This window comes from Gastrolobium bilobum, unplaced genomic scaffold (genome assembly GCF_033153095.1).
Source record: "Gastrolobium bilobum isolate Gb01-03AN ecotype WA unplaced genomic scaffold, APGP_CSIRO_Gbil_v1 utg97349, whole genome shotgun sequence".
NCBI lineage: Eukaryota > Viridiplantae > Streptophyta > Magnoliopsida > Fabales > Fabaceae > Gastrolobium > Gastrolobium bilobum.
This window is the reverse complement of record NW_026899722.1, coordinates 49,769-75,904: the sequence shown is the minus strand read 5'-3', so window position 1 is coordinate 75,904 and position 26,136 is coordinate 49,769. Positions and strand designations below refer to the sequence as shown.

Below are 26,136 nucleotides of genomic sequence, written 5' to 3'. Positions count from 1 at the left end.
TTGGATTAAATTTGTTCTTTATATGGTCACAAAGTTATGAGTTTTATTTTCACTGTCCTCAATTTTTAGTGAAATTAAATAAATACATGGTAAACTAAAAATGAGATTTGTGCAATATTATCACTCCAAATTCAAAGGGCTCTTGCTTAAAGGGATCCATTATAAAATAATATAAACTATTTAAAAGATCATCACCTAACAATTTAAGCTTTTAAATTGAATTAATTCTTCATCATTAATCTGAATTTAAATCGAGAACGACCATGTAAATTCTTCCTGCTAAATTTTTATCAAAGTATTTCAAGATTCAAAATCGTGAACATTGATTATTAAGCTGGAATAACATACCATATGTTTGGTGGTACAGATGAAATTTTTTAACTTCACCAGTTGAAGAGAACTGGAATCCCCTAGATAAACAGTGGAATTTGATTAAAAATGAAAATTTCGGTACAAAATTATTTTTTCATATTTTTAATTATATATTTTTTAACAAATGAATAAGAGAACCGGATGATTTATATTTGTTTAAATTAAAATTAATTTTACACTATTTAATAATGTTTTACTGAATAATATTGTATCAAAGTCCACAGTTGGATTAATAATCTAAAATTATTTAGCATTTTAGTAATACACATCAAGATGTAATACTCACTTTTAAAATTTACACAAACGAGAACCATTTAATTATATTTTTATTGTTATTTAATTTTTATAAAATCCTAATTAATAAATAATTATAGTTCAACATTTAAATAAATCAAAATCACATTTTATACTGTAAGTAATTTTATTTTTTTTGGTATCCATATTGTAAGTAATTTTTATTTACACATAAATCAATCCTTCTTCAATAAATAAGATATTTTTAACTACAGCTTTTATAAACATTAAATAAAATTTGATTTCACTTTAAAAAAAAAAAAAAAACAACTCATTTATAAGCAAAGTATCTGATTTGGTTGGGGTTAGTGGCCATGTCATCACGTGGCATGAAGAGAATTAACCTCGTCGTAGCTCCCTGGAGATCACCGATCAAAATATCACTTTTTACTAATTTTTTTATCTAAATGTCACGCGAACATTGTTATTTTCCATTCTGTCACGGGGTAAGTTCGCTACAGCGGTTAGCGAACTCAGTTTGCTGACGTATCACATTTCTAGTGGTTAACAAGTATCAAGTAAATATATATATATATATATATATATATATATATATATATATATATATATATATATATATATATATATATATATATATATATATATATGGTCAGGATCATTTTACACCAGTGTAAGTTACACTCTTAATCTTGTTCGTTGATCCCACTTATATCTAAGGGTTCTAATTTTTTAGTAATGTGAGCTATTTGATACAGGTGGATCAATGGTCAAGATTGAGTGTAAGACTTCTAACTCTTACACCGCTGTAAGAATATCCTGCCCCATATATATATATATATATATATATATATATATATATATATATATATATATATATATATACGAAGTTCGCTAGCTTGGGTAGCGAACTTGGTTAAAACTAGCGAATTTGGTGTCCACTAAAAACGTGACACGTCAGCAAACCGAGTTCGCTACACCGGGTAGCGAACTTGCTCCTATGACAGATTGAGAAATAACATTGCTCGCATGACATTTAGGTAAAAAATTGGTGAACAATAATATTTTGGTCACTGTTCCCTCCGGGGATGCCGATACCTTAAAAGTAAAAAATAAAAAAAATTCTATGATTGAACCTTCTGGCTACGCATTCCCAATAACCAAGCGTGCCACCCACGGAGGTTATCCATTCATTTCTTAGTTTGGTGTTTATACGCGTGGAGGTATTGCTGCTAAATTGCTGATGAAATTTAAAATGTTAACTTTAAAAAAAGAAAAATAATAAAGAGTTCTCAACAAAAAATATGAAACTATTTTAATTCTTTAAAAAAAATTGATTTTTGATCATTTTAAAATTTTAATTCTTTAAAATTGTGATTCTTCTGAAAAAATTAATTAGGATAAAAAAAAATTGACTACGAAAAATCTCCATGGATGGTCCAATCAAGATCAAAATAAAGGACAAGTCCTCTTTTTCTGATTGACTACATGAATTTGTTCACCTAGCAGTTTTGACCGTACTGTCACAATTTCCCAAAATAATTATGAATGCCACGGTGTTAAAATAATTTTCTAAACTGCTATGGCTCAAATTCGTTGGGCGAGTTTTAAATAGAGGTGATAAAATCGGCGGCCTGTCTCGTCCCTTCCCACTTCATCAAAAAATGAGTCAGCTCGTCCTATCTTGCTTTTAAAAGTGGGTTCAAAAACCCAGCCTGTCCTGCCCCGTTTGGCGGGTTGGGCGGGATGGCCTGCCAGCCCGAGTCTATTTTACACTGATCGCTTTGGTCCGCCTATGCCAGCCATCAACCCGCCAAAAAATAAGTCGTCCCGCCTCGCCTCACTTTTGAGATGGATTGAAAAACTTAGCCCGCCCCGTCCTATTTAGCGGGTTGGACGGGTTGGCCCGCCGAGCCGAGTCCGTTTTGCCGGCTATAGTTTCAAGTGCCAAGTGGGAGAATAAAACAAACTTATCATGAGTGGCAATGAGTATAGATAGAGGTGTAAATGGGCTAGGCTGGCCAACAAGGACCTACGGCCTAGCCTATATTAGTCTAGACTTGACCTATTACAAATAGTAAAATATAATATGCCTAGGCTTTTAAAAAATACCTATTTAGAAAACAGGCCATAGATTTTTTTGTAAATGTCATTCCTATAAGCCAACAGGGCGGCCTATATCATATTATTTATTTTAAAAAATAAATAAAATTATTATTTTAATAATTTTGAATAATAAAATAATATTATTTTAGTTATTCTTTTAATTATTGAATGTTTAATAGGCTTAAGCAGGCCAACAGGCCTAGGCCCAAGGCTTTTAGTTTTTAAATATAGGTCAGGGCAGACTTGTAACTTGGAGTCTACACAAGATAACAGGACAGGCCAGACACAACATTTTTTTTTCACACAGGCCTAGCTTATTTAAGTCAAAGCCTAGTCTAGCCCAACCTACTTACACCCTAAGTATAGAATAAGTCAATTCATTTTCGAAAAGTCATAATTTTTTATTTGGATGTCTAAATTAGATTTTTTTGTTCCATTTAATTTTTTTATATCTATGCCTTAAAAAAATTATTTTTAGTGCTGGAAAATGAAAATAAGAATTTGAATCAAATAACATAATTAATAAAGATAAAATATGTCAAACAAGGCACAATGAAGCATTTCTTGGGAAATTTTTTCATCGAAATCCCCTTCGAGCATTTACTAGCACGCAGATCTCGAAAAATTATGTGAAATAAAAAATAAAAAGAAAAAAATTAACTATGTACTACGAGTAGTATATAATTATAATATTAAAGCTGCTTTATTTTTCTCTCTTCTCAGACATTGTCGGCTGACGTGACGGAGAGAAAAAAATAATTTTATCGTTATATTTATGTACTACCTGTAATATATAGTTAATTTTTTTTGCAAGAGATAATTTTTCCCAACAATATGAGAAAAATGGAAACAATAAAAAAATTACTTGATTCAGACTCTCGAGTTAAAAGTTACGGTCTTTCAAAATTTTACGATAAAACTTTTAAAATTTTGTGTCTTGTGTCATGAAATAATAGGCTAACAAAGTCATTGTTAGTGACGAATTTAGATAAAATTTTCCAGCGTGGCATTAAGGTAAATAATAAAAAAATGTTACTCAACAAAGACACTATCACTTAGTATTGATATGACATTTCTATACATGTGTCCCATCATATTTTTTATATATGCATAATTTTTACATAGGAAAAATATTTGTCCTTTTAAATGACATAATTTGTGTCATTATATTCTCACAAAGAGAGATTCACACCGTTATTTTTTTATCCACTTTCTCTTCGCATAATTTATCTCTTTCTCTCACTTAAAATGACACCACTTTACATCTTTTAAAATGATACACACTTTTATCACACAACTTCACACCATAATAGCTCATAAGATAAAATGGTTATGACATCACATTTTCTATACTTAAAAAATCTCCTTTTGTACTTAAAAATAAAAAATAAAAAAAAATCCTCGACTCTATAATTAGAGATCTCAACTTCACCAACGTGATATCTTCTTCCTTGTGAAAGTTTGCTATTATTCTACCAAAATAATTCCGTAGCAATAATCGAGCTCAAACACCTTATTTCTTTGAATAAAACTTTAGTATTATCATTGTATCGAGTGCGACGGTGATATTATAATTATATATTTCGATCTATAATATTAAAATTATATTTTATTTTTCTTCTTAAAAATTTATCAACTGATGCAAAAAGAGAGAAAAATACAATTTTAATGGAAAAATATTTGTCCTTTTTGAGCATGTTTGAAGCACCTGATAAAGAAGATAGAATATGATAACTTATCATACATATCTTATTTTTATCTTTTGTTTGGTGGGTCAATAGGATATAATTAGCTTATCCTATTATCTATTTTATTCTATCCAATACATGATTTCTTATCGGAGCTGGGTTAAGATTCAACAAAATAGGATACCAATATTGGATACCCAATATATCTCTACGCTACCCAATATATTTGTATTTATTGCATTATATTTTATTTTTTCTTTCTCCTTTCTCCTTCTACATAATCTTATCAGATTACTAATCAGGTGCTCATCAAACATATGACATGATATCGGCTTATTAGCCCCATATCATATCCTACTTTTATCATATCCAGTCCACCAAACGAGCCCTTAAATGACACAAATTGTGTCATTTCACTCTCACAAAGAGGTGAAATCTACACTTTTTTTTTTTTTTTTTTTTTTTGCTCTCTCTCCCTTTTCATCTATAATACAATTTTACATGCTTCAAAATAAAACACACTTTTTGCTACTATAATATATTATAATTGTGTACCCCTCTTTCGTCTACTTATCCATTCTCAATTTCTGACCGGCTCACCTCTTATAAAAGCCTCACTGAAACACACTAAAAATTGAAACCAGAGTGACCCCAACATTTGCTTTCTTCAAACCCTGAACCATGAACCTTTTCTTTGCTACCTCCCTCTTCCTCATCCCAATTCTCCTTCTAATTAGGAGATTATCATCCAGAAGAAGGGTCCCTCCAGGTTCTCTTGGAATACCCCTCATTGGTCAAAGTCTTGCCATTCTTGAAGCATTGCGTGCCAACACAGCAGAAAAGTGGTTTGAAGAAAGAGCAAGGAAATATGGTTCTGTTTCAAAGCTAAGCCTGTTTGGAAAACCAACAGTATTCATCTATGGACAGGATGGAAATAGGTTTATATACACTAACGATGGTCGCACTATTGGTACCGGGCAACCTCAGGCCATTAAAATGATGTTGGGAGCCCGAAACTTGCTCCAACTGAGTGGCCAAGATCACAAGCGGGTCAAAAGCGCACTTGCCAGATTCTTGAAGCCAGAATTCTTGAAGCAATCTGTGGGGAAAATAGATGAGGAAGTTAGGAGGAACATTGAAATGCATTGGCAGGGGAAACAACAAGTCAAGGTAGGTTGTCTCAACCCAATATCTATTTTGGTTAAACTAAATATTGGAAAATATGTATTAGAATACGGAAAAGTATTTCTATCAGATAAAGTTATGTCCTCTTACCTCAAAATGTTTTGGGATTACAAAAAAATCTTGATTTCTTGTCTCAAAACGATGTCGTTTTGAGCTTAGTGAAGATAACTTATTTTCATTGACAAGAAAAATCCTTTACCCATTAGAATAATATAAACTATTAAAAAAAATTTATCTAATATTTTAAAGATTTTGGGTTAAAGTCATTCTTTTAATGATATCAAAGCTTTAGTTATTACAATTTTATGAGTTCTATCCTCACCATCTCTATTTTAGAGTGGAATTAAAATAAGCATAAAATAAAATTTTTTTGGATATATTCAATATCCACACTTCTAGCCCAAAAAACTTTTGTACGAGAGAGTGTATTAAAAAATAATATAAATCATTAAAAAAATTAATTTAAAGTGATTCTTTACAAAGGAAGGTGGTCTTTAGCAAGAGATATATACATCAATAATTTTATGTCAGACTTCTCTAACACATCTCTTTCTATAAAATTTATTGGTTTTGAATGGTTGATAATATATATATATATATATATATATATATACATATACATAGAAGAGGCTTACATTGACAAATTTTTTTCTTACAAATTTACAAACTATTAAATTTGACTAGTGGTATACTTTTGATTGAAGTCTGACTAGTTAGACTTAATGTAGTTCGTAAGTTTATAAAAACAAAATTATCAATTTAACCCCTCCTATCAATTTCTTTATGCTAAAAACTTTCGCAGTTAAATATTTATTTAAATAGTAAAGGTAATGAGGATCTAACGTGTTCACCAGCTCTGATATTCAACCTAATAACTTAGTTAAGTTGGTAACCGAATGTCACTTTGATGATTTTATATTGGATTATATTTATCTTACGTTGTATAAGATAAACAAATTTTCTATACACACAAAACAGAAGTAGGTTCCACATTTTTTTTTTTTCTCTTCCCTTGCATGTGAGTTCTACTTATAATTTTATTTCTATAATATAAGAAAATTATTTTCCTACGACATAAAATAAATTATAAAATCTCTTTCAAACACCGACAGAGCATAACTTTTTAGTCACAGGTTTTCCTACCAAGTTGCTTACGCAACTGCGTGTTCAAGGCACGAATTCAAAATCAGGGATTAAGTTAGAATATTTGATTGTTTTACCTTAACCAATAAATTTGAGTTCGAGCTATGTACACACAGTTATATCAAAAAATTAATAGAGAAAGTTTAGAGTAAATACCTTTTTTTTTGTTCCTCAGTAAATTTTATGATGCCTGTTTTAATTCCTAACAAATAAAAAAGCCTATTGTGATTCCTAAGAAATTCAAAATGGACCTATTTAGTTGAAATCGTGGTCCCTCACAATTCAAAAAAGACTCAAATTAGTCCTTAAAAGGACTAAATTGAGTCAATTTTAAATTTTTTAAGGACCACGATGGGCCTTTTTATTTGCTAGGGACTAAAGCGGGCATTGTAAAATTTGCTGAGGACCAAAAATGGTATTTACTCAAAATTTTATTTTTCTTATGGTCTTGCTAATCTCAAGATAGATTAGTCATGTAATCAATAAACATGGAGAAATAAAAAAAAAAATGGATCTTCTGATATGTTATTTAACATAATCACGTGAATTTTAACCATATAAAAGTGAATTATGGGTGATAAGAGAATAAAGAGAAAAAAAAATATTAGAATAGGTAATAACAAAATTATCATTATTAATTTATTTTTATATGGTTAGAATTTTTCCACGTGATATAACTATGCTAAATAAGATATGAAATTATCCATTTCCAAAAAATCTAACCGCAAAAGACTACAGAGAAAAAATAATAAAATTCATATTGGGCTGGAATCTGAAATAGTCATCATGAGGGATTAGGGATGTATATCCCCAACAAGAGCAAACATACAAAGCTTTAAACTCCCATCTTCAATCAACACTCCCATTCTCAGTACTCCTATTTCCCTAGTAAACAGAACCTTAATTAATATCAAAACTCTTTTATGTGGAGAGAGAGAAGAAGAGACAGGGGATGCTAACAAAAGGCAAAGCAAATCAACGTGGAATGAAACTAATGTCAATTATTTTGTTATGCTGATAGGTGTTGCCCCTGACGAAGACCCTCACATTCAACGTAATTTGCTCTCTTCTGTTTGGTCTTGAGCAAGGAAAACTTAGAGACCAATTCCTAGCTTCGTTCCAAACAATGATAAAAGGAATATCTTCAGTTCCTGTTAATATTCCCTTCACACTGTACCGCCGCAGCCTCAAAGAAAGTGCAAGGATGCAGATGATGTTGAAGGAGGTTGTACAAAAGAAGAAGATTGAACTCGAGCAAAATGAGGCTTCTCCTCACCAAGACTTAATCACATCCTTGCTTTCCATGGTTGATGAAAATAACAAACAATTGATCACTCAGAGGGAAATCATTGAAAATTCTATGCTTGTCATGTTTGCTGGACATGAAACTTCATCTGTTCTAATTACTTTCATTATCAGAGTCTTAGCTAATGATCCTACTATTTGTGAAACAGTTCTTCAAGGTATATGCATAGATAAGTGTGTGAGGAGCTCAATGTAGGAAAGACCTATATTATTGGATTAAGTAACAACTCACGACAGGAAACTTATATCACATCTTAACCCAAAATCTTTATTCTGTCTTTCATGATTTAAGCCATGTCATTTTAACCATTAATATTAGAGTAACTTATTGTTACCATCATTTTTCTTAGAAAAAGGTTACATTGACAAACTTTTTTTTTTTTTTTTTTTTACAAACTTACAAATTACACTATGTTTTACTGGTAAGACTTCACTCAGGAATGTCTTACCAGTAAGACATAGTACAGTTTGTAAACAAAAAGTTTGTAACTATAACTTTTTCCTTTTTCTTAACCATAAAAAAAGGCCTATTTCTTGTTTCCTGAGGATAGTTGTAGTGATTCTTCTTGTTTTTTAAATAAGAGTAGAGAGACATGTTTGTTACCGTTGTTGCAGAACAAGAAGAGATAGCAAAAAGCAAGTCCTTAGGAGAGTCTCTGACATGGGAAGACCTTGCCAAGATGAAGTATACATGGAGAGTAGCATTAGAAACTCTTAGGATGGTCCCTCCTGCCTTTGGTTTCTTCAGAAAGGCTTCCACAGATATTGAATACGGTGGATACATTATACCAAAAGGGTGGCAAGTAAGTACAATCCTCATGCCTATATCATCTTTCAACTTCTCCCCATGCAATCATGCCACTAACTATGAAACTTTTCTACTATTTCTGTATAGATCTTATGGGTTCCGGCAATGACTCACATGGACAATAGCCTATTCCCAGAGCCATCAAAATTTGATCCAAGTAGATTTGAAAACCAGGGATCTATCCCACCCTATTGCTTTATCCCATTTGGTGCTGGAACAAGAATATGTCCAGGAAATGAGTTAGCTAGGATTGAAACTCTTGTGGCAATCCATTATCTGGTAACAAGGTTTACGTGGAAGCTAGCTGCTGACAATTTATTCAGAAGGAATCCAATGCCAGAACCCACTCAAGGACTACCTATTCAAATTTGGCCAAGGAAACTTTCTTAGCTCTCATTTCAAGAACTTCTAGTTTTCTAAATCCAGATGTACATAAATAAAAACTATATTGGCATATTATAAAGGGAAATACAAGTCTCATGTTGCATGAGACTTGCTATCTCATGTCATAGACTCAAAATATGTGGGACCTACTTTTTTAAAAAAAAGTAAAAAAATAAATAAAAGCTAGCACGACTTTTGATGTATGAGTAGGAGGGGTATGTTATCTCATGTAACATGAGAAAAACATACCCCTATTATAAAACATATAAAACTTGAGATAGATTTACCTTATTGTAATGTTTCAATAAAGTGCAAAGCATATGAGTTTTTGCATCAATCAAGTAGTTTCAGCCGAACTAGAGAGTAGAGAGCAAGGCAGATTATGTTGATGCATTCTGCTTCCTTGTTTAGGACATCTATTATGTTGAACCCTTTCTAATCCTTATTTCAAGAATCGCATTGTATCACCAACACCTAGGAAAAGTTTGTATTTTCAATGTTTTTTAACTGGTATGTTACAATATCATGTTTACAGTTTGCTGTCATTGTAGGAGGCCATGAGAATCCTAAGGAACTTGGACGCTTTGCATCTGCTAAAATTAAACTTTACCTTGGTGAAAATGATAATTCCCTTTCTTGCTTTCTCACAACAGAAATGAAAGAAGATAACAAAAAAAATCAACCTTAAGCTTTTTATAACCTGAATTGTATGATTTTAGGTGACGTTTGGTAGAAGAGATATTTCTTTTCAAAAAAAAAATTGTTGGGAACTAAGGTAGAAAAAATTTATTGCTCGGTAAGATAAAAAAAGGTGTTTGGTATGCCAAAATTTATTGCCAGGTAAAATAAGAAAATGTGTGTTGGCTGTAGGCAAATTTTTTTACCACACATTGAATGGTAATATTTTATAATGAGATCATGTGTAAAACATGTTTCCCTGCTTACCCATTTTTTTATTTTACTCCTACCAACCATGGCTAAACTATTTTTCTCACCCCACTATCCTTGGCAATTTTTTTTTCCTCTTACCAAACACCCCCTCAGTGTATTTAATATTGGCAAAATCATTTCTCATGTTGCCTCAAGGGAAAATTTTTGCAGTAATAAATTATAATTATGTACTAGGGATAATACATAGTTGTAATTTTAAAAACTATCAGCTCATGTGGTTGGACGAGTAAAAACAACTTTAATATTACAACTATGCACTATCCTTAGTATATGGTTATAATCTAGATAGCACGGACACGCAAATATTTTGAAAATTTGCGTGTCGGACACGTGTCCGACACGGACACGTGTCCGACACGGACACGTTCCCACACGCTCGGACACGCGTCCGACACGCGGTCAACATTTGAGGACACGCGGTCAACTCTCCGACACGTTCCAACACGTTTTTCCGACACGCAGTCAACTTTTTTCGACATGCGGTCAACGCTTGGACACGCTTGGACACGCTCGGACACGTTTTTTTTTTTTTTTTAAATCTTAATTTTATTTTGTTAACTAAATATAAAAGAAATAATTTATAAATTGATTTTTTTCTATTATGAAATTTGACATGAAAAATTACAAAGTATGAAAAATTATTTATATTTATATTTATGTTATGAAATTTAAATATTTGATTGGTTATATGACTTATTATGGACTCTTATATATATTAAATATAAATTATATTATATATATTAAAAATTTTATTTAATATCAAAACGTGTCCCAATGTGTCCAAATATGACATTTTTTAGAATTAACGTGTCGGCGTGTCGTGTCGTGTCGTGTCCCGTGTCCGTGTCAGTGCATCATTGGTTATAATTGATCGCATAAGAAAGAAAAATTTGCATCAACATGAGAAGTTGGGACCGTTTAATATTTGGGGTTTTAGTTTGTCCTTTAATATTACACAAAAAAATCTCTTACGTACACAATATTTTGTGGCGCCCGCACTTTTTAAAGAAAAAAAAAATAAAAAAATTAAGGCACGCAAAACAAATCTCTATAACATTACACAATCACTTTTCCTATAACGTAACTCTTATAAAACCCATAAAATTTCACAGCTAGTTATCTGCCGATGTTATGTGCTTGTTCTATAATTGGTGGCCGGAGTTACGAACCAAAATTGAATCTAGAAACAAACCAACTTTAAATATAATCGAATATCATCCAAAATTTCTCGTTGAATAATGTAATTAATATTAGAAGTAAAAGGCAACAAAAATTGAAAAGGGAGGAACCGAAAAAAACATGAAAGGTTTTTTTTTTTACGTGATAAATAATTTCAAAAATACTATGGATCCTGAGCATATTATATTATATTTATTTTATACAAAATGTAATACTTTTACAGGTGGTTATATTTATTTTAAAATTAAAGTTTTAATTTTTTTTTATTTAAAAGTTTTTATGTAGGGTAGGCTATTAAATAAAGCTACATGATTTGATTTTAATTAGGGATCAAACAGGGCTGGAATATTCCTATTCGGGTAATATATTCTTTTTCTTTGATAATTTATTTATTAAATGCTACTTCTACATCTAGTTATTCGTGGAAGAAACACATCCTTACATATCTATGACACTATCTCTATATTTGGCTGGCATTTAGCGATGTCATGAAAAGTTTGGTAATAAGTGGACACAAAAAGTATACTCGAAGACTACACACCCTTTCCATTCCATTTGTTGCTTATGACTTATGAACCAGCCACACCATCCAATCAAATAAAACATACTTTAGAGGACCACAAAAAATAGCAATTATTTTGGTCCAAGTATGCAATTTCCATAAGAAACGTAGAAGCAAATTTCCAATAAAAAATGTGACACAAATTCAATGTAAATCCTCCAAAGTTCTCTTGAGATTTCCTTAGCGCCACGCATCCTCCTTACCCACCACACCATGCCATTCTCCTACTTCCACAAAACACTTCTTCCCAAAGCCACTATTGAATAGCTCCAATTTTTTTGCATATTTAGCTCTTTTCTTATACAACCATTTGATTCCTCTTCAACATCTCCAATGTCTTCCTTAACCCAAAACAAGTTTCTACCAAGCTACCACCACCAAGTATACACTAACCGCCCACTCCAACACCCATCTCGCGTGTGTTGCACCACCACAACCACTACCACCTCGAAGTCTAGGCCCAATGCTAAGCAATTAGTTATTGAGCCTGGGCTTCAGCCGCCACCGCCAACGTCAACGGTGGTTAACACCACTAACCGGCCCATGGACAATGACCCAGATTTGCAATCAACATGGTCTCACAGGGCATGGGTTGTAGCTGGGTGCACAACTTTGGTTATTTCTTTGGGTGAGTCCATAAAAGGTGCAGTTGATTTACACATGTGGGTTGAGCCAATTTTTGCAGGCTGGGTTGGTTATATTTTAGCTGATCTTGGATCTGGGGTTTACCATTGGGCCATTGATAATTATGGGGATGGTTCAACCCCAATTGTTGGATCCCAAATTGAGGCTTTCCAAGGACACCATAAGTGGCCATGGACCATAACTAGGCGCCAATTTGCAAACAACATGCATGCACTTGCACGTGCAGTGACCTTCACAGTGCTTCCTATAGACATTTTTTGCCATGACCCTATATTTCAAGGGTTTGTTGGGATGTTCTCTGGTTGCATTATGTTTAGCCAGCAGTTTCATGCATGGGCACATGGTACAAAGAGCCGGCTTCCACCACTCGTTGTGGCGTTGCAGGAGGCCGGGGTGTTGGTGTCACGGCCGCAGCACGCCGCGCACCACCGGCCACCGTATAACAATAATTACTGCATAGTGAGTGGAGTATGGAATGAGTTTTTGGATAAGTATAAAGTTTTTGAAACTATGGAGATGTTATTGTATTTTAAACTTGGGGTTAGACCCAGGTCATGGAGTGAGCCTGCCTCTGAGTGGATGGAGGAGATTAAAATCCCTTCTCAAATCCAAGCCCAATGATCCATCATTTTCCTTCTTTTTTATTGGCATGGGATCTATAGGTCGAGGTCTAGATTTGATTGATGTAATTAGCTTATTTTATGGCTGTTATCTCCCTGTTTTATATCATAGAAATAAAAATTCAATAGATTTTCTTTTTGGGTTCAAAAAATCATTTAAGACTTAAGAGTGCATATATAGTAAACAGCTTTTAGCACAAGTAATAATTTATACGGTATAAGTTAAATTATAATGTTTATAAGGTTAAATAAAATACAAGCAGAAATCTTTAATGTTCCTTAATCTTAATGTTTAATATTCTTCATTTGAAGCGCCTCCAAGGCAAAAATGAACTCAAATGACATGAGAAAACTTCATTAGATACAAATGTAAAACAATACATCAAAAATAAAATTCTTATTATTTTGAACTTCATATATAATATTATTGAGAAAAGTTTTTCTCAAGTTACATAAAATTTTTTATCTCATGTCATAGACACATCGCAATCCGAACCAGCATTTCTTTTTCTTTTTTCTTTTCTTTTAACCGTGGGACCCACCCAATTATGTCTCTACATGAGATAATATTATCTCATGTAACATGAGAAAAGCATTGCCCAATATTATTATCACTAACAATGTCTTGAAGCTTTGTTGTTATAAGGTAAAATTTTGGTCATTTTTAATGCTGTATCAAAGTATATTTTAGTTTAACATGTTTCTTATCATAGATAGAAATGTTCAATTCAGATTTTAGATCTTACACGAACTGCTGAAATTAAAATAAGTGCTCATCAAGAGAATACATAAACAACTCTGTTATGGATACATCATACATGCATGAAATTACTAGTCTTGGAAAAAAAAAATATTAAACATATCCACATCACTTTGATACTTTGGAATAGGGAGGAGGCTTCCAAATCATACTTAGCAGGAGATTTATTTGCTGCAACTCCATTTTCAATTTGGTCATACTTTCTTCGCATCAAACATGATATAAAATAATTGATTAGGGGGCAAAAAAAAAAGGCAGAATTATTTCAAGTCCAATTTGAGAAAACTAGCTTGGCATCAATCTACTTTGCCAACCAGACACCTTGTCAGAGCACCATTTACAGATGCAGTATATTTCTCACTTCCTTATCACCATACACTTGCATACACAAGATAAATAGAAAATTAATCACACATTTCAGGGCAAGAAATCAAGAAAGCAAAAGGAATAACAAATAGCAAGTTTGCTACAATCTTAAACTTAAGAATAATGAAATATGAATATCAAGATTGTGTATTCAACACGTACAAAAAGGGTACAATATATATAGAGAAAACACTACGTATACGTCTTCAAAAATCTGACCTCAGTTTCCTTTATTACAAATTTATTAGGAATCAACTCCTATTGAAGATGAGATGGGAGATACACAGGGAAACCAATACCGTCGTTTACCATCTCTATGGCCATCATCAATCATTGCAAGTCCTTCCTGCATGAGCCAAGTAGCCAACATTGTTTCTTTAACCACATAAGGAGAAAGAAACGGATTTTTCTTAGAAAAAGTTTTAGTTATCTTACATCAAGCAACGTATCAAGGGCATCAATGGCACGACCCGAAGTCCAAGACAGCCGCCTCTCTACTTCATCAACAGTCACAAATCCTTGAGCCTGTGGTAAAGGAGTGCAATGGAAATGTTAAAAGACTAACCAATCTCACATAGAAAACTAATTGCACAGCAACTTTTGCTACACTGGATAAGCGGAAATAGAATCTTTTCATGCTTCACAATAAGGAATCCAAGTTCTAACTAATATCAATCAAATTAAACCACACAATGGATGAAGCTTCCTGTTCTCAAACTGACATTTTCATTCCTCTGAGCCCCACTATTTTATAAAACCACACGTATTATTACCAAGAAGACAAGATCCAAATCAAGAGAATTTCATATTAAAGATTGAATAAACATAAAATACTAAAATAAAAAACAAAAATTTCCCCCAAATTCCGAGGAGTGTCTCTCCATACCTAACAGCAAACTCTGATAATACCAGATTTTGATAATGAGCAATTAGGAAGAAGTGCAAGAGTTTCCAGATTATTTGTGACCTTCCAGTCACAAAAGAGCAACCTTACTGCTGCTCCAAGGATTGCTCTTGAGGAATTGCAGTAACAAATATAAAATTAAATCATGTCACCATTAAAAAAATAGATTGAAGGTTGCTATGTCATAATAGATCCAAACACTTGCCCCGGATTTACTTCTAGATCATAATTGTTCTAGTGAATCACTAAAGAAAATAGATTAAAGAAAATAGAGTAAAGTACCTTTTGGGTCCTCAACAAATATCACGAGGCCTAATTTAATCCCTTAGAAAAAAAAGTCGACTCGCGGTCCCTCTGAAATTCAAAATAAACCCATATTAGTCCTTTTAAGGGACTAACATGGGTCTTCTTTGAATTTCAGAGGGCCACAATTTCAACTAACTGGGTCTATTTTGAATTTCAGAGGGACCATAAATCGACTTTTTTTTCTAAGGGATTAAAATGGGCCCCGTGATTTTTGTTGAGGGCCTAAAAGGTACTTTACTCAAGAAAATATAGAATAGATAGATAGGAGATAGAAGAGAGAAGAACTCAATATAAACATCTTTCATAAGTTCACTAATTATGTTTTTTGTTGGTGGGTCTCTTTGTATGTGTTGTCCGAAAAGAGGATTCGTTTGTCGAAACAGAAGTCAAAATTTTGGTAGATAGGGATCCCATAAAAACGTCTTTTGAGGAATGGGCAAAACCCAGTCATTTCTCAAGAACACTAGCTAAGGGACTTGATACTACTACTTCGATCTAGAACCTACAGGCTGATGCTCATGATTACAATAGCCATATGAGTGATTTGGAGATTTCCCAAAAAGTTTAGTGCCCATTTTGGGTAACTCTCAATCATCTTTCTTTGGCTGGGTGGCATGTATTTCTATGGTGCTCATTTTTCCAATTATGAAGCGTGGCTAAGCGATCCTACTCATATGATCCATTTATTTCAATAATGGATCATATATAAATCATTAGGGACCCAACCTACTTTTTCTGCATGACAACTTTTCCCTCATTTGAAATATACAAGAAAGTAAGCCACAGATATTCACATGTTACTGGATAAACCAAAGATGAAGTCACTAAGTAACTTCCACTTTTGTAAGCCAAATAGAAAGCATCAACCAACCCAGTCTGTATCATCCTTTACAATATATTTCTCAATGTCTCTCAAAATACTCAGATTTATCCCCATCAAGCAAGTATGAGACAAGCTGAAGTAAGTTAATAAGCCCATAACTTTGGAAAACAGAAAAGTGGAAGGGGCAAGTAAACATTGGAGACACTTCAGTGCTAGGTCATACTCATTGGGATCCAGTGAAAAAACACATATATTAGCATATCCGAGAAAGAAGAAATAGCGTTACCTGGGCAAGTTCTAGAATTTCATTATGGTCTTTGTTCAACTCAGTTGGAACCGAGCGAACAAGTTTTCTCTTTCCAACAGAAATAACTTCAAAACCACTACCCAGCACCTGAAATTTTTGTGACACGTCAGTATGAATCACCACAAGGTCAACAAGGATGCACATAACAAAACTCTCAACAAGTTGATAAAAGAATATGTATGATCCAAAAAGAAAAATAATAACAAGAAAAATGCACCACTCACACACCTTTGTGAACTCCACAAGCTCTTCCAAAATACACATGCAAGTTGGGTTCACTATATGTAATTTATCCAATCCAACCATAAATTAATCATTTTACTAAAACATGCAATGAAGATAAAGATAAGTTAATCATAACACTACCATGCGTTCCATTATTTAATACTCAGTAATTTGTGTAGGACAGGGGCTAGCATCCTGTCAATAGTGTTTTTCTTTTGTAAAAGAAGTTTGGATATTATAAAAACTTAAAAACATAAAGATCTATAGACAATGGTTGTTCTATGTACATTTCAGGTATTAATGAAGAGTTTTGTCCTCTCAAATTCCCCTGGTTTACTCTTGGAAAACTGAAGGTCATTTTCTACAACTCAAGGCCAGATTTCAGAGCAAGTTCAAAGTTGTCCAAAGAAGTGGTCTCCTTCCATATTTAACCCTTTCCTATCCCAATTTTCCCCCTTCATCTAATACCATTATCGAGTTTCTCTTGTTTAGGTGATAATCGGTTTGGCCATTACCGTTCATGATCTTTGCTCATACCATTTCTGAATTTGAGTCCTAGAAAGCATCGACATTACTATCCCAAATCCCAAATGTATGTAAGGGGAACATCCATTAAAGGAAATCAAGAACTCCATATAGTTATGGTCGTTCATAGAACAGGATTAGTTAATAGGAAAAAGTCAAAGGCAAGCTGTTAAAGTTGTAGAACAAAGTACATAAAAAATGCACTCATGTGTAAACACAAGAGATAGCAGAAGCCTTAAACACAACTATTTGGTAAGATTTCTTAGGTCAAGCATATTTTATCTACATCTCATTCATAAACAGAAATAGTCATAATCTAGTTTATGGGCAACCTAAAGCACAAGACCTTCAGCTTACTGATAGCACGCAGGCAATCATCCTCAGAAACAACTCCACGATCACTTTTTCGTCTCTGACGAAGGAGATGACAAAGTTCCTGCAGGTTGATCAGTCCTCCATTGTGGGCTCGAGTAGCCAAGCAAATATCAACTATTTGAACTCCTGTCTAGCCAAGTAGCTCTTTTTAGCATACATCCCAAGAAAATAGTGAAATTAAACAGGTTGAATTTAATTAAAAAACAAGTCAGGAATGATTATACTTTAACATTTGTAACATACTGAAGTATAACGTAATGTGAATGAAACCACAAAGAGAACCACCATGTTCATAAGGTCTTATCTTAGGGGATAAAAGCCAAGTTAAGAACAGAATACCAAGCTTTGACAATTAAACATATAAGTATTAATAGAATACCAGATTAGTTATTAAGGCTGTAGATGTTCTTTTCTCATAATGCTAAGACTACTACTGTTAATCTTAATCCCAGTCTCTGCTTTTCTACAAACCACAGTTGTTTTACCTATATCTATTTCTGGAAACCTAACCTTAGTTACCATTACCTCAAGTATCTCCCCTGTCCCTCTGACAACCTACATAACTGCAACTCGCTGTTTTTTTATTAAAAAACACCAACAACAAAAACAAGGCTAAACGAGAAATTATCATCACGTGTTATATTGATATATTAATACAGCTTAGGATGCCTAATGGACTAAATATTGAGACACGGTCAAAGGCTGAAATACTGCAAGAACAATAGCAAGTAAATCTATAATTTTTTAGGATATTATTCATGATAAATTTAAAGTGGTGCAGTGTCTGCAGCAACCACAAAATTGAAGATTTGACAACTCAATAAAGGATACAAGAGCTGAACCAGTTACTGAAACTACGGAAGAGAGTACTAGAATTTAATAACAAGTGGTTGTCACTTGTCAGTAACTTGTACTGGCAGGACAAAGATTCTACTATTTTGAATCTATAATTACACATTGTCAGTACTTGGTGATAAAGGAATAAATGCTAAAGATTAATTAATTTAAGGGATCCTGTTCTTGTACACGGCAATGCAATGTTAAAAGCAAGTAATTGGCGCCTTCTATCTAATGTTTACTCATGTACATCATAAACAGATAAGCTAGTATGATATGTATGCCTATCAGCCAATGAATTTGAAAATTCTTAAAAAGCTTGCTGAAGTTAAGTTTTCTTCCTTAAAGTGAAACAAAGAAACAGGATGTTAAAATTGTACTATTCCTCATCTCTGGATTAGAACTGTTATTCTTTTTTACTCCAATAAAATTAGCAATATTAAATCCAAGCTATAGCTATAATAGTTCCTCTTATTCAAATTCAAAGTAAGACTCTGATATATAGTTCAGACACTACATATAATCATATTACTCTATTAGAAAATGAATGTTATTGCATAAAACTGTTAAAAGAAATGCATATATCTAAAAGTGACTCATTTGTTGAGAAAATGACCAAATGTTAAGAAAGATATTACCAACCGAGTTCATAATAGAAGTCACCAATTCCTAACAGCTCTGCCCAGAAACCCTTATTTGAGGCCAAGGGATCTACACCAACTTTAGCACACATCTCATGAAACTGTGATCTGAATGCAGGGTTCTTGCGGATATCATTCTGAACCAGTGATATTAACCATTAGCATGATTTAATTTAATTATTAACAGCATAAAATTTTATAATTAAAGCGGGATTGCTTTAGAAGGCCAACAGCAGAATACATGAACAACGTGAGTTGTTAGCCAACGACTCAACGATGCCCCTGAAGTTCAAAAGCTGAACAGAACTCTGCTGAACATGCAAAAGCTGAAATAACTTCTAAAACATTTTAGCCCCTCCATTATTCAGAAAACAGCATCATAGCTAAAAATACATCAAATTCACCCTACTCCCATGCAATCCCATTGTTAACAACCAGAAACAGCACTGTTTACAACCACAGCTTCTGCAATTAAGCTAAAAACTAATACCCAACCCAACCCAACCACACTGAAGTTTGTGAGGATCCCAGAACCAAACCCATCTCCTAAGCCACAAACTTTCATTAATTTTCACATAAAAACAGCCAAACCCAATTGCCAGAACTCATCAAAACAACTTATTTTGCATTTAAAGCGTCAATTTTTGAAAACCCAATTGAAATTTTCCAACACCCCAAAACTAAAACCCAACTGTTTATAGCAACACAAACTTGAGTTTCCACCACAAAATCCAACAAGCGCAAAAAAGAGGTTGAAGAAAAAAACACCAACCTTGTGCTTACGAGCAAAATCTTCAAGCTGAGATCGAAACGTGGCAAGCTGCTCCTTCATCAAATCGGTTCTGATCTTGGCTACATTTTCACCTAACAAACGATATTGATCCCTTGCAGCAGCAGCTGTTTGCAACCCTCCAATTCCAGGCCTTCTCCTCATTCTACTACTCTATGCCTTTACCAAATCTTTATTCCGATTATAATATCTTTGCAAATTGGGTCTCCTGGGTAGTGCTTTTGTTGATGAAATATAATGATTTTAAGATAAAAAAAATGACACCTTCGGATATTAAACAATTTCTTTTTTTTTTTAAACCATGAGTTTTCAGCTCCTGATTGGGAATTTCTAAAACCCCTCGTGTCTTTCCACTCAGATCAATTCTAACACTTCTTCATCGATCGTAACGATTTGGACGATTAGAAAGTCAGAAGAAAGGAGATGAGAGTTGTATAAAAAATACATTAAAAATATTGAGTGAACACCAATTTTTCCTTACGAAGTCTTTTTCAGTTCCTGACAATAAAAAAGGATTAAATTGGTCCCTGAAAGTACAAGAAAAGGGTCACTCTACATATTTGGGAGTTGACATAAGGACTAACATGACATTTTTTTTGTAATTTCAGGGACCAATTTGGTCTTTTTTTATTGTCAGGGACTAAAAAGGACTTCGTAGATATTGACAGGAACTAAAAAGGGTGTTTACTCAAAAATATTTATACATAAGTTTTTATCATAACGTATTTTTCGGAGTACATATTCATACACAAAAAATTTTAAATTCCTTTAAACAAATTTTATTGTATGAGACCATCCTTTGGGATCTATTTTTTTATTAGTGAGAGTGAGAGATAAATTATTTTGCACATAAGTTAAACCAAAAAATATAAGGAAAAAAATATATTATTATGTTAAGTGACATATATATATTTATGGGTTCGATTTTTTTGTAGTAGTGGCAGAAATCAAATATATGCCACAGACACAAAAATGAACCAATTGGTTTTTTTTTTTAAATATTAGCAAGATTCGACGTCGTATCCTAATAAATATGTGTCTACGACGGACAAATTATTTCTATTGCAATTGCATAAATAATTTGGAGACGTGCCTTGTAATTATCTTAAAATATATAAATAATACATCTAATTTTATTTCCTTTTGACTCATCTCATTTAATCCTTATTATCAAATAACTATATAACTTATTCCATCCAGACGTGCCTTCTACCATCCAGCACGATATGGAGATTGAGAAGAAGTCTCGAAGCTTTCTTTAGGTCTCCATCCAAGAGAAAAGAAAAGTCTATATTATTATGAATGAAAGGAGAGTGAAAGAGACCAACTACAATTCGCTTATGAAAATAGGTCATGGCCTTCTAACTCATTGACATGTGTTTTGAACCAAAGTCTTGGGCGATGATCTGCTCCTAAAGATTAGGATCCTTATCTCTAGGTGTATGCAAAAAAAACCAAAAATTTGAACAAAATTGTGAACTGAACCGAACTACACTTAAAATAACCGGTTTTTGAAAAACAGTTCATGAACTGAACTGATTTTAAAGAATCCGTTCAAGAACCAAACTGGTTTTTAGAAACTAGTTCAAGAACCGAACCGAATCAAACAGTTTTCGAACCAAACAGAATCAGTTTCAAACCGAATAGTTTTATTATTTTATTTCTTTTTTTCTTTTCAAAATAGTTCGTCCCGAATCGAACCGAACCGTTTTCAAACTGAACTGAATCGGTTTCCAACCGTACCAAATTCTTTTCAAACCAAACCGAACCGTTTAAACCAATTCGCTTCAGTTCTTCAAAAAATTCAGTTCAATTTGACCCATGTACACTCTACCTATCTCCACGTCAAACCTTTGGAGAGGTATATCAAGCGTATGGAATCAAGGCTTTAGGATTAACGTTGGCAACAGGAAGAGAACTAAATTTTGGGAGGATAAATGGATTCCTAATAGGGGCATCCTTCTTAATAACACCATATGCCCAATAGACTCTTGGGAACTAATGACTCTCTTAACCATTAAAGTGTAAATCTAGTGGGACTTTCTTTGTAGTATTGCAACGGTGACTAATTAAATAACTAGCAAATCAAAGTTTGGCCTTTGAACCACTTTCCTAAACACCAACGTTATGAATTAACTTTATCTAATTCCAATGCCAATAGATAAACACATAAGGTACCAAAGTATCACACAATCAAAATACATATGAGAGAGAATAAGAAATGATTTAAGAATTTTAACGTGAAAAACTCTCTCAATGTGAGGAGTAAAAATCACGGGCAAGAGCAGAAAATATTTTAATTAAGTGAAAGAAAATTATAACCTCTCTAATTCTAAGGAGAGAACAATATACTCTCTCTTAAAATAGGAAACTTCTCACTTACTCACTCACTTAAACCACTTGGAGAACACTTGTTTTCAAGTGTGGGATGCTTAGAATGAAGAAAATGAAGCCTACTTATAGTTACAGGTGATGAACCATAGCCACATGTTTCTCTTTCGTTTAGAGCCACAATGGTTGATTATAGCCACACAAAAGTGTCTTTATAACCTCTCTAATTCTAAGGAGAGAACAATATACTCTCTTTTAAAATAGGAAACTTCTCACTTACTCACTTAAACCACTTGGAGGACACTTGTTTTCAAGTGTGGGATGCTTAGAATGAAAGAAATGAAGCCTACTTATAATTACAGATGATGAACCATAGCCACATGTTTCTTTTTCATTTAGAGCCACAATGGTTGATTATAGCCACACAAAAGTTTCTTTATAACCTCTCTAATTCTAAGGAGAGAACAATAAAATCTCTCTTAAAATAGGAAACTTCTCACTCACTCACTTAAACCACTTGGAGAACACTTGCTTTCAAGTGTGGGATGCTTAGAATGAAGGAAATAAAGCCTACTTATAGTTACAGGTGATGAACCATAGCCACATGTTTCTCTTTCATTTAGAGCCACAATGGTTGATTATAGCCACACAAAAATGTCTTTATTAGGTGCCTACATACATCAATCTCCCACTTAAAATCACTTTTGGTGAGCTTCAAAATCTTTTCCCTCTTGCTAGTTCTTGCTGCTTACTGTTGGGTCAAAAGCTTGTTGGGTGGAAAATATATATGTTGTAGAACGTTCCTCAGTTCGTTAAGAGAAAACACAATTGCTCTCTTAGTTTCAACCCAAGTGCGCAAGTGCACGCATCAAGTAATAAATGGGAGTATTAATGCCCAGATTATCGTTCCCACGAGGATAGAACTCTAATTAATGCCTTATACTATTTTACAAAGAATGAAAATGAAAAAAAAAAGTTAGTAATTGACCTGTTTGGTCAAACGTTCCCTACTGTCTTGACAACATTCTTCAAGAACAGTAGGTGCAATCTGACAGCAAACAGCTCCTCGCGTCGTTATATATGAAATCCTTCTTCATAAAAGAAGGTTTGACAATTTTCATTTGAGTTTTGTAGATACAAGATTGAATAAAGTAAGCAATAATAAAAGTAATAACAATAATTAAGAGACAACAGTATAGATGGTTTTAAAAACAATAATAACAGACGGAATAGATCCACTGCTCCATTCATAAATAGTTATTTTCTCTACTCAAGACTCAACACTTTTGTATTTGTTCCAGTCTCTTCACTGCCAACTCTGATTCCTCAGTTCATGGACTAAATGGCTTATAAGTTTCCAGATTCCTATGGCTCCCTTGACTGCAACAAGTACTGGGTACAAGACCTTCAAGTGAACAAGGTGGTCCCTTATTCCTAAGGCAACCAGCAGTCTTGTTTCCACTGCCTTCCCCCTCTAGTTAAGTTGTCTGAAGTCCCTTCCTTATGGAAGTTCCTTTCTCAGTATGTGTTCAATTTCCATTGATACACAATGAATATAGTTCACTTAACCAAAGAAACACAAAAGCTGTATTACAAGAGTTTTGAAAATAATTCTTTAAGAACTTTGCAGTTTTTCTGTTCCACAGATAGTTTAGCCCATGGCTATTAGTTTAAACATAATTATTCCAAACTGAAGTCCTATAGACCCAAGATTCAGTTCAGAGGTAATGAATGGAAAGGAGAGAAATAACACTTGTATTTAAATGAAAACAAATTGATTACACAAAATGAAAAATGGAGAATATGGTTGCTGCTTGTGAGTAGTCTCAAGTGGGTGATACAGAATCAAGAAGAAGTGTTGTCACTTAACTAAAGTTAAAACTATACAACTACAAATTACAAAATAAACTAAGTGATCTCTTCTTAAGGAATTCGATGATTTTCTGTGTGCTGGAACGTCCTATTTATAGGAAGAAGAGTGAATGGCAAAGTGGGTAATTCTCTTGGAGTTGTTTTCTTAACTGCACGAAAGGGGCAGTGTGAACAGTGCTTTGAGGGGCACAAATGGCTGGATGGGACAATTATTGTTGAGATTTGTCTTTCCTTCTGATCTCCCTCATGCTTGCTTTCCTCTTAGCCAATAGGAACCGTTTATTCCCTGATGTGCACGTTTCTCCTTGCTTTATTGCTACTCCACTTGTGCGTAATTGGAAACTTCTTTTCAACGTTTCCTGAAAAGTGGTCAGAGAGATTGAGTAAGTGAAGCAGGTGTATTTAATGTTCCAAATCCGTTCCCCTTTATCTATTTTTCAAAAGATTACGTCATCATCCGTTTCCCACTGTGTTTTTGTAGAAAAGATATAACACATGTGTTTTTAGTGCCAAAGTTGCTCATCAGATGAGGGAACAAATGGTATTTTGCCATCAAAATGGGCTTAGATGGAAACAAAATCTCGTCCCATCAAACACCCCAAAACTAAACTGTTGGTTGTCCTCAAACAACTCAGAATAGTGGCTTAAGCTGCTCAATTTCAAAGAATAGCTCAACATCAAAAACTTGAACCAATGAGTAACCATGATCTTTTCAAAGATTGAACTATTTTCCACATGTGATAAGTAGAAAGAATTTGTTCCAAGGTAAGTGAAGATTGCTGATCTTCTGTCTCACTATCACTCGGGGCTTGGTGTTTCTCTGTCCATTCCTGGATGTGATTCTTCAAACTTGCTTATCTGCTACTTTCCTAAGCAGTGCAGGTGTCTTTCATTTTCAAGGATCTTTGTAAAAAGACTAATGGAAGGGTTTTTTAAAATGGAGTGGTCACAGGTCTTGGAGTAAGGAACGTTTTTCTGTTTGTTTGTTTCAGAGCTGGACTTTTATGTTTGAGGAAACACCTTATCTTTTGTACCTTCTTTCCGTCTCTTGAAGGGAGATTGCCTGGTATTTTTCTTCTGAATTCTTTTGAATGGTTGTTCTCTTTTTTCTTTGTTTCCTATTTTCTTGCCCTTTTTTGCTCATTTTAGATTGGCTCTTGTCCTTTTTCCTTGACCCGGTGGTGTGTATGGTGGAGTTGAAGTATGAATGGAAATGGAAGTGTTTGTTTGATTGTGAGGGGGTCAGTGTTTGCGGATTGATCCTTGTTAGTGGAATTCACCTGTTCTTCATCAGTACTTACAGCATCAAGGCAAGTTTAGAAGTTTCATTGTGGTGACACCTCAGGAACGCTCTCATGAGTAAGTGTATGGCTTTTTCGTTCCTCACCAGTTTTAGCTCACACAGATCAACATTCCTAAAAAATATGAAGATTAAATTCACTTCTCTTTTCCTATTTCAAGCATTCAGAATAAGAATAAGAATGATTACTTATTGACTTTGTGTTTCATCCCATTGGGTATTCAAATTTTACAGCCACAATACTATAACTGAAATGTATGCTCCAAACAGTTTGAACAAAAAAGATTTTTCTATTTCAAAAAGGAATTAAATTTTACACTAGGGAACGGAAAAGAAAACAAATGTAAAGTGCAGGAAAAGAAATAAAACAAAACAAATAGGAGGGTTTTCTCCTTCTCAATGGGGACGTCTTTTGTCCAATGTGGTATCCTTCCTAGCACTTGTCTCAGCCTCTCCAGCAGCATCAGTTTCCTCCTGTGTAGGTGGTCTTCTCCTGAGCTGATCTCTCAATCTCCTTACTTCAGCTTCAGGGAGCCATTTCTCAACGTCCTTCAGTAGATCACTGATTACTGCC

The 26,136-nt window shown here is 33.6% G+C and overlaps 3 protein-coding genes across 3 annotated transcripts; 2 read left to right on the top strand and 1 right to left on the bottom strand.

The window, feature by feature from the left end:
- Positions 1-5,073: 5,073 nt before the first annotated feature.
- Positions 5,074-9,434, top strand: LOC133292941 (cytochrome P450 716B1-like). Its single transcript, XM_061491430.1, has 4 exons — positions 5,074-5,588; positions 7,768-8,209; positions 8,667-8,854; positions 8,947-9,434. Exons 1-4 carry the CDS (start codon positions 5,100-5,102, stop codon positions 9,247-9,249), a joined length of 1,422 nt encoding a protein of 473 aa, XP_061347414.1. The 5' UTR covers positions 5,074-5,099; the 3' UTR covers positions 9,250-9,434.
- Positions 9,435-12,096: 2,662 nt separating this feature from the next.
- LOC133292935 (fatty acid desaturase 4, chloroplastic) lies at positions 12,097-13,363 on the top strand. The gene has a single exon (XM_061491424.1). The coding sequence runs from the start codon at positions 12,269-12,271 to the stop codon at positions 13,199-13,201; it is 933 nt and encodes a 310-aa protein (XP_061347408.1). The 5' UTR covers positions 12,097-12,268; the 3' UTR covers positions 13,202-13,363.
- Positions 13,364-14,432: 1,069 nt separating this feature from the next.
- Positions 14,433-20,452, bottom strand: LOC133292940 (vacuolar protein sorting-associated protein 22 homolog 1). The gene is made up of 6 exons (XM_061491429.1): positions 20,042-20,452; positions 19,271-19,406; positions 17,763-17,917; positions 16,646-16,753; positions 14,762-14,851; positions 14,433-14,672 (listed from the first exon to the last, which is right to left on the bottom strand). The coding sequence occupies exons 1-6, from the start codon at positions 20,201-20,203 to the stop codon at positions 14,571-14,573; spliced, it is 753 nt and encodes a 250-aa protein (XP_061347413.1). The 5' UTR covers positions 20,204-20,452; the 3' UTR covers positions 14,433-14,570.
- Between the last annotated feature and the right edge of the window lie 5,684 nt (positions 20,453-26,136).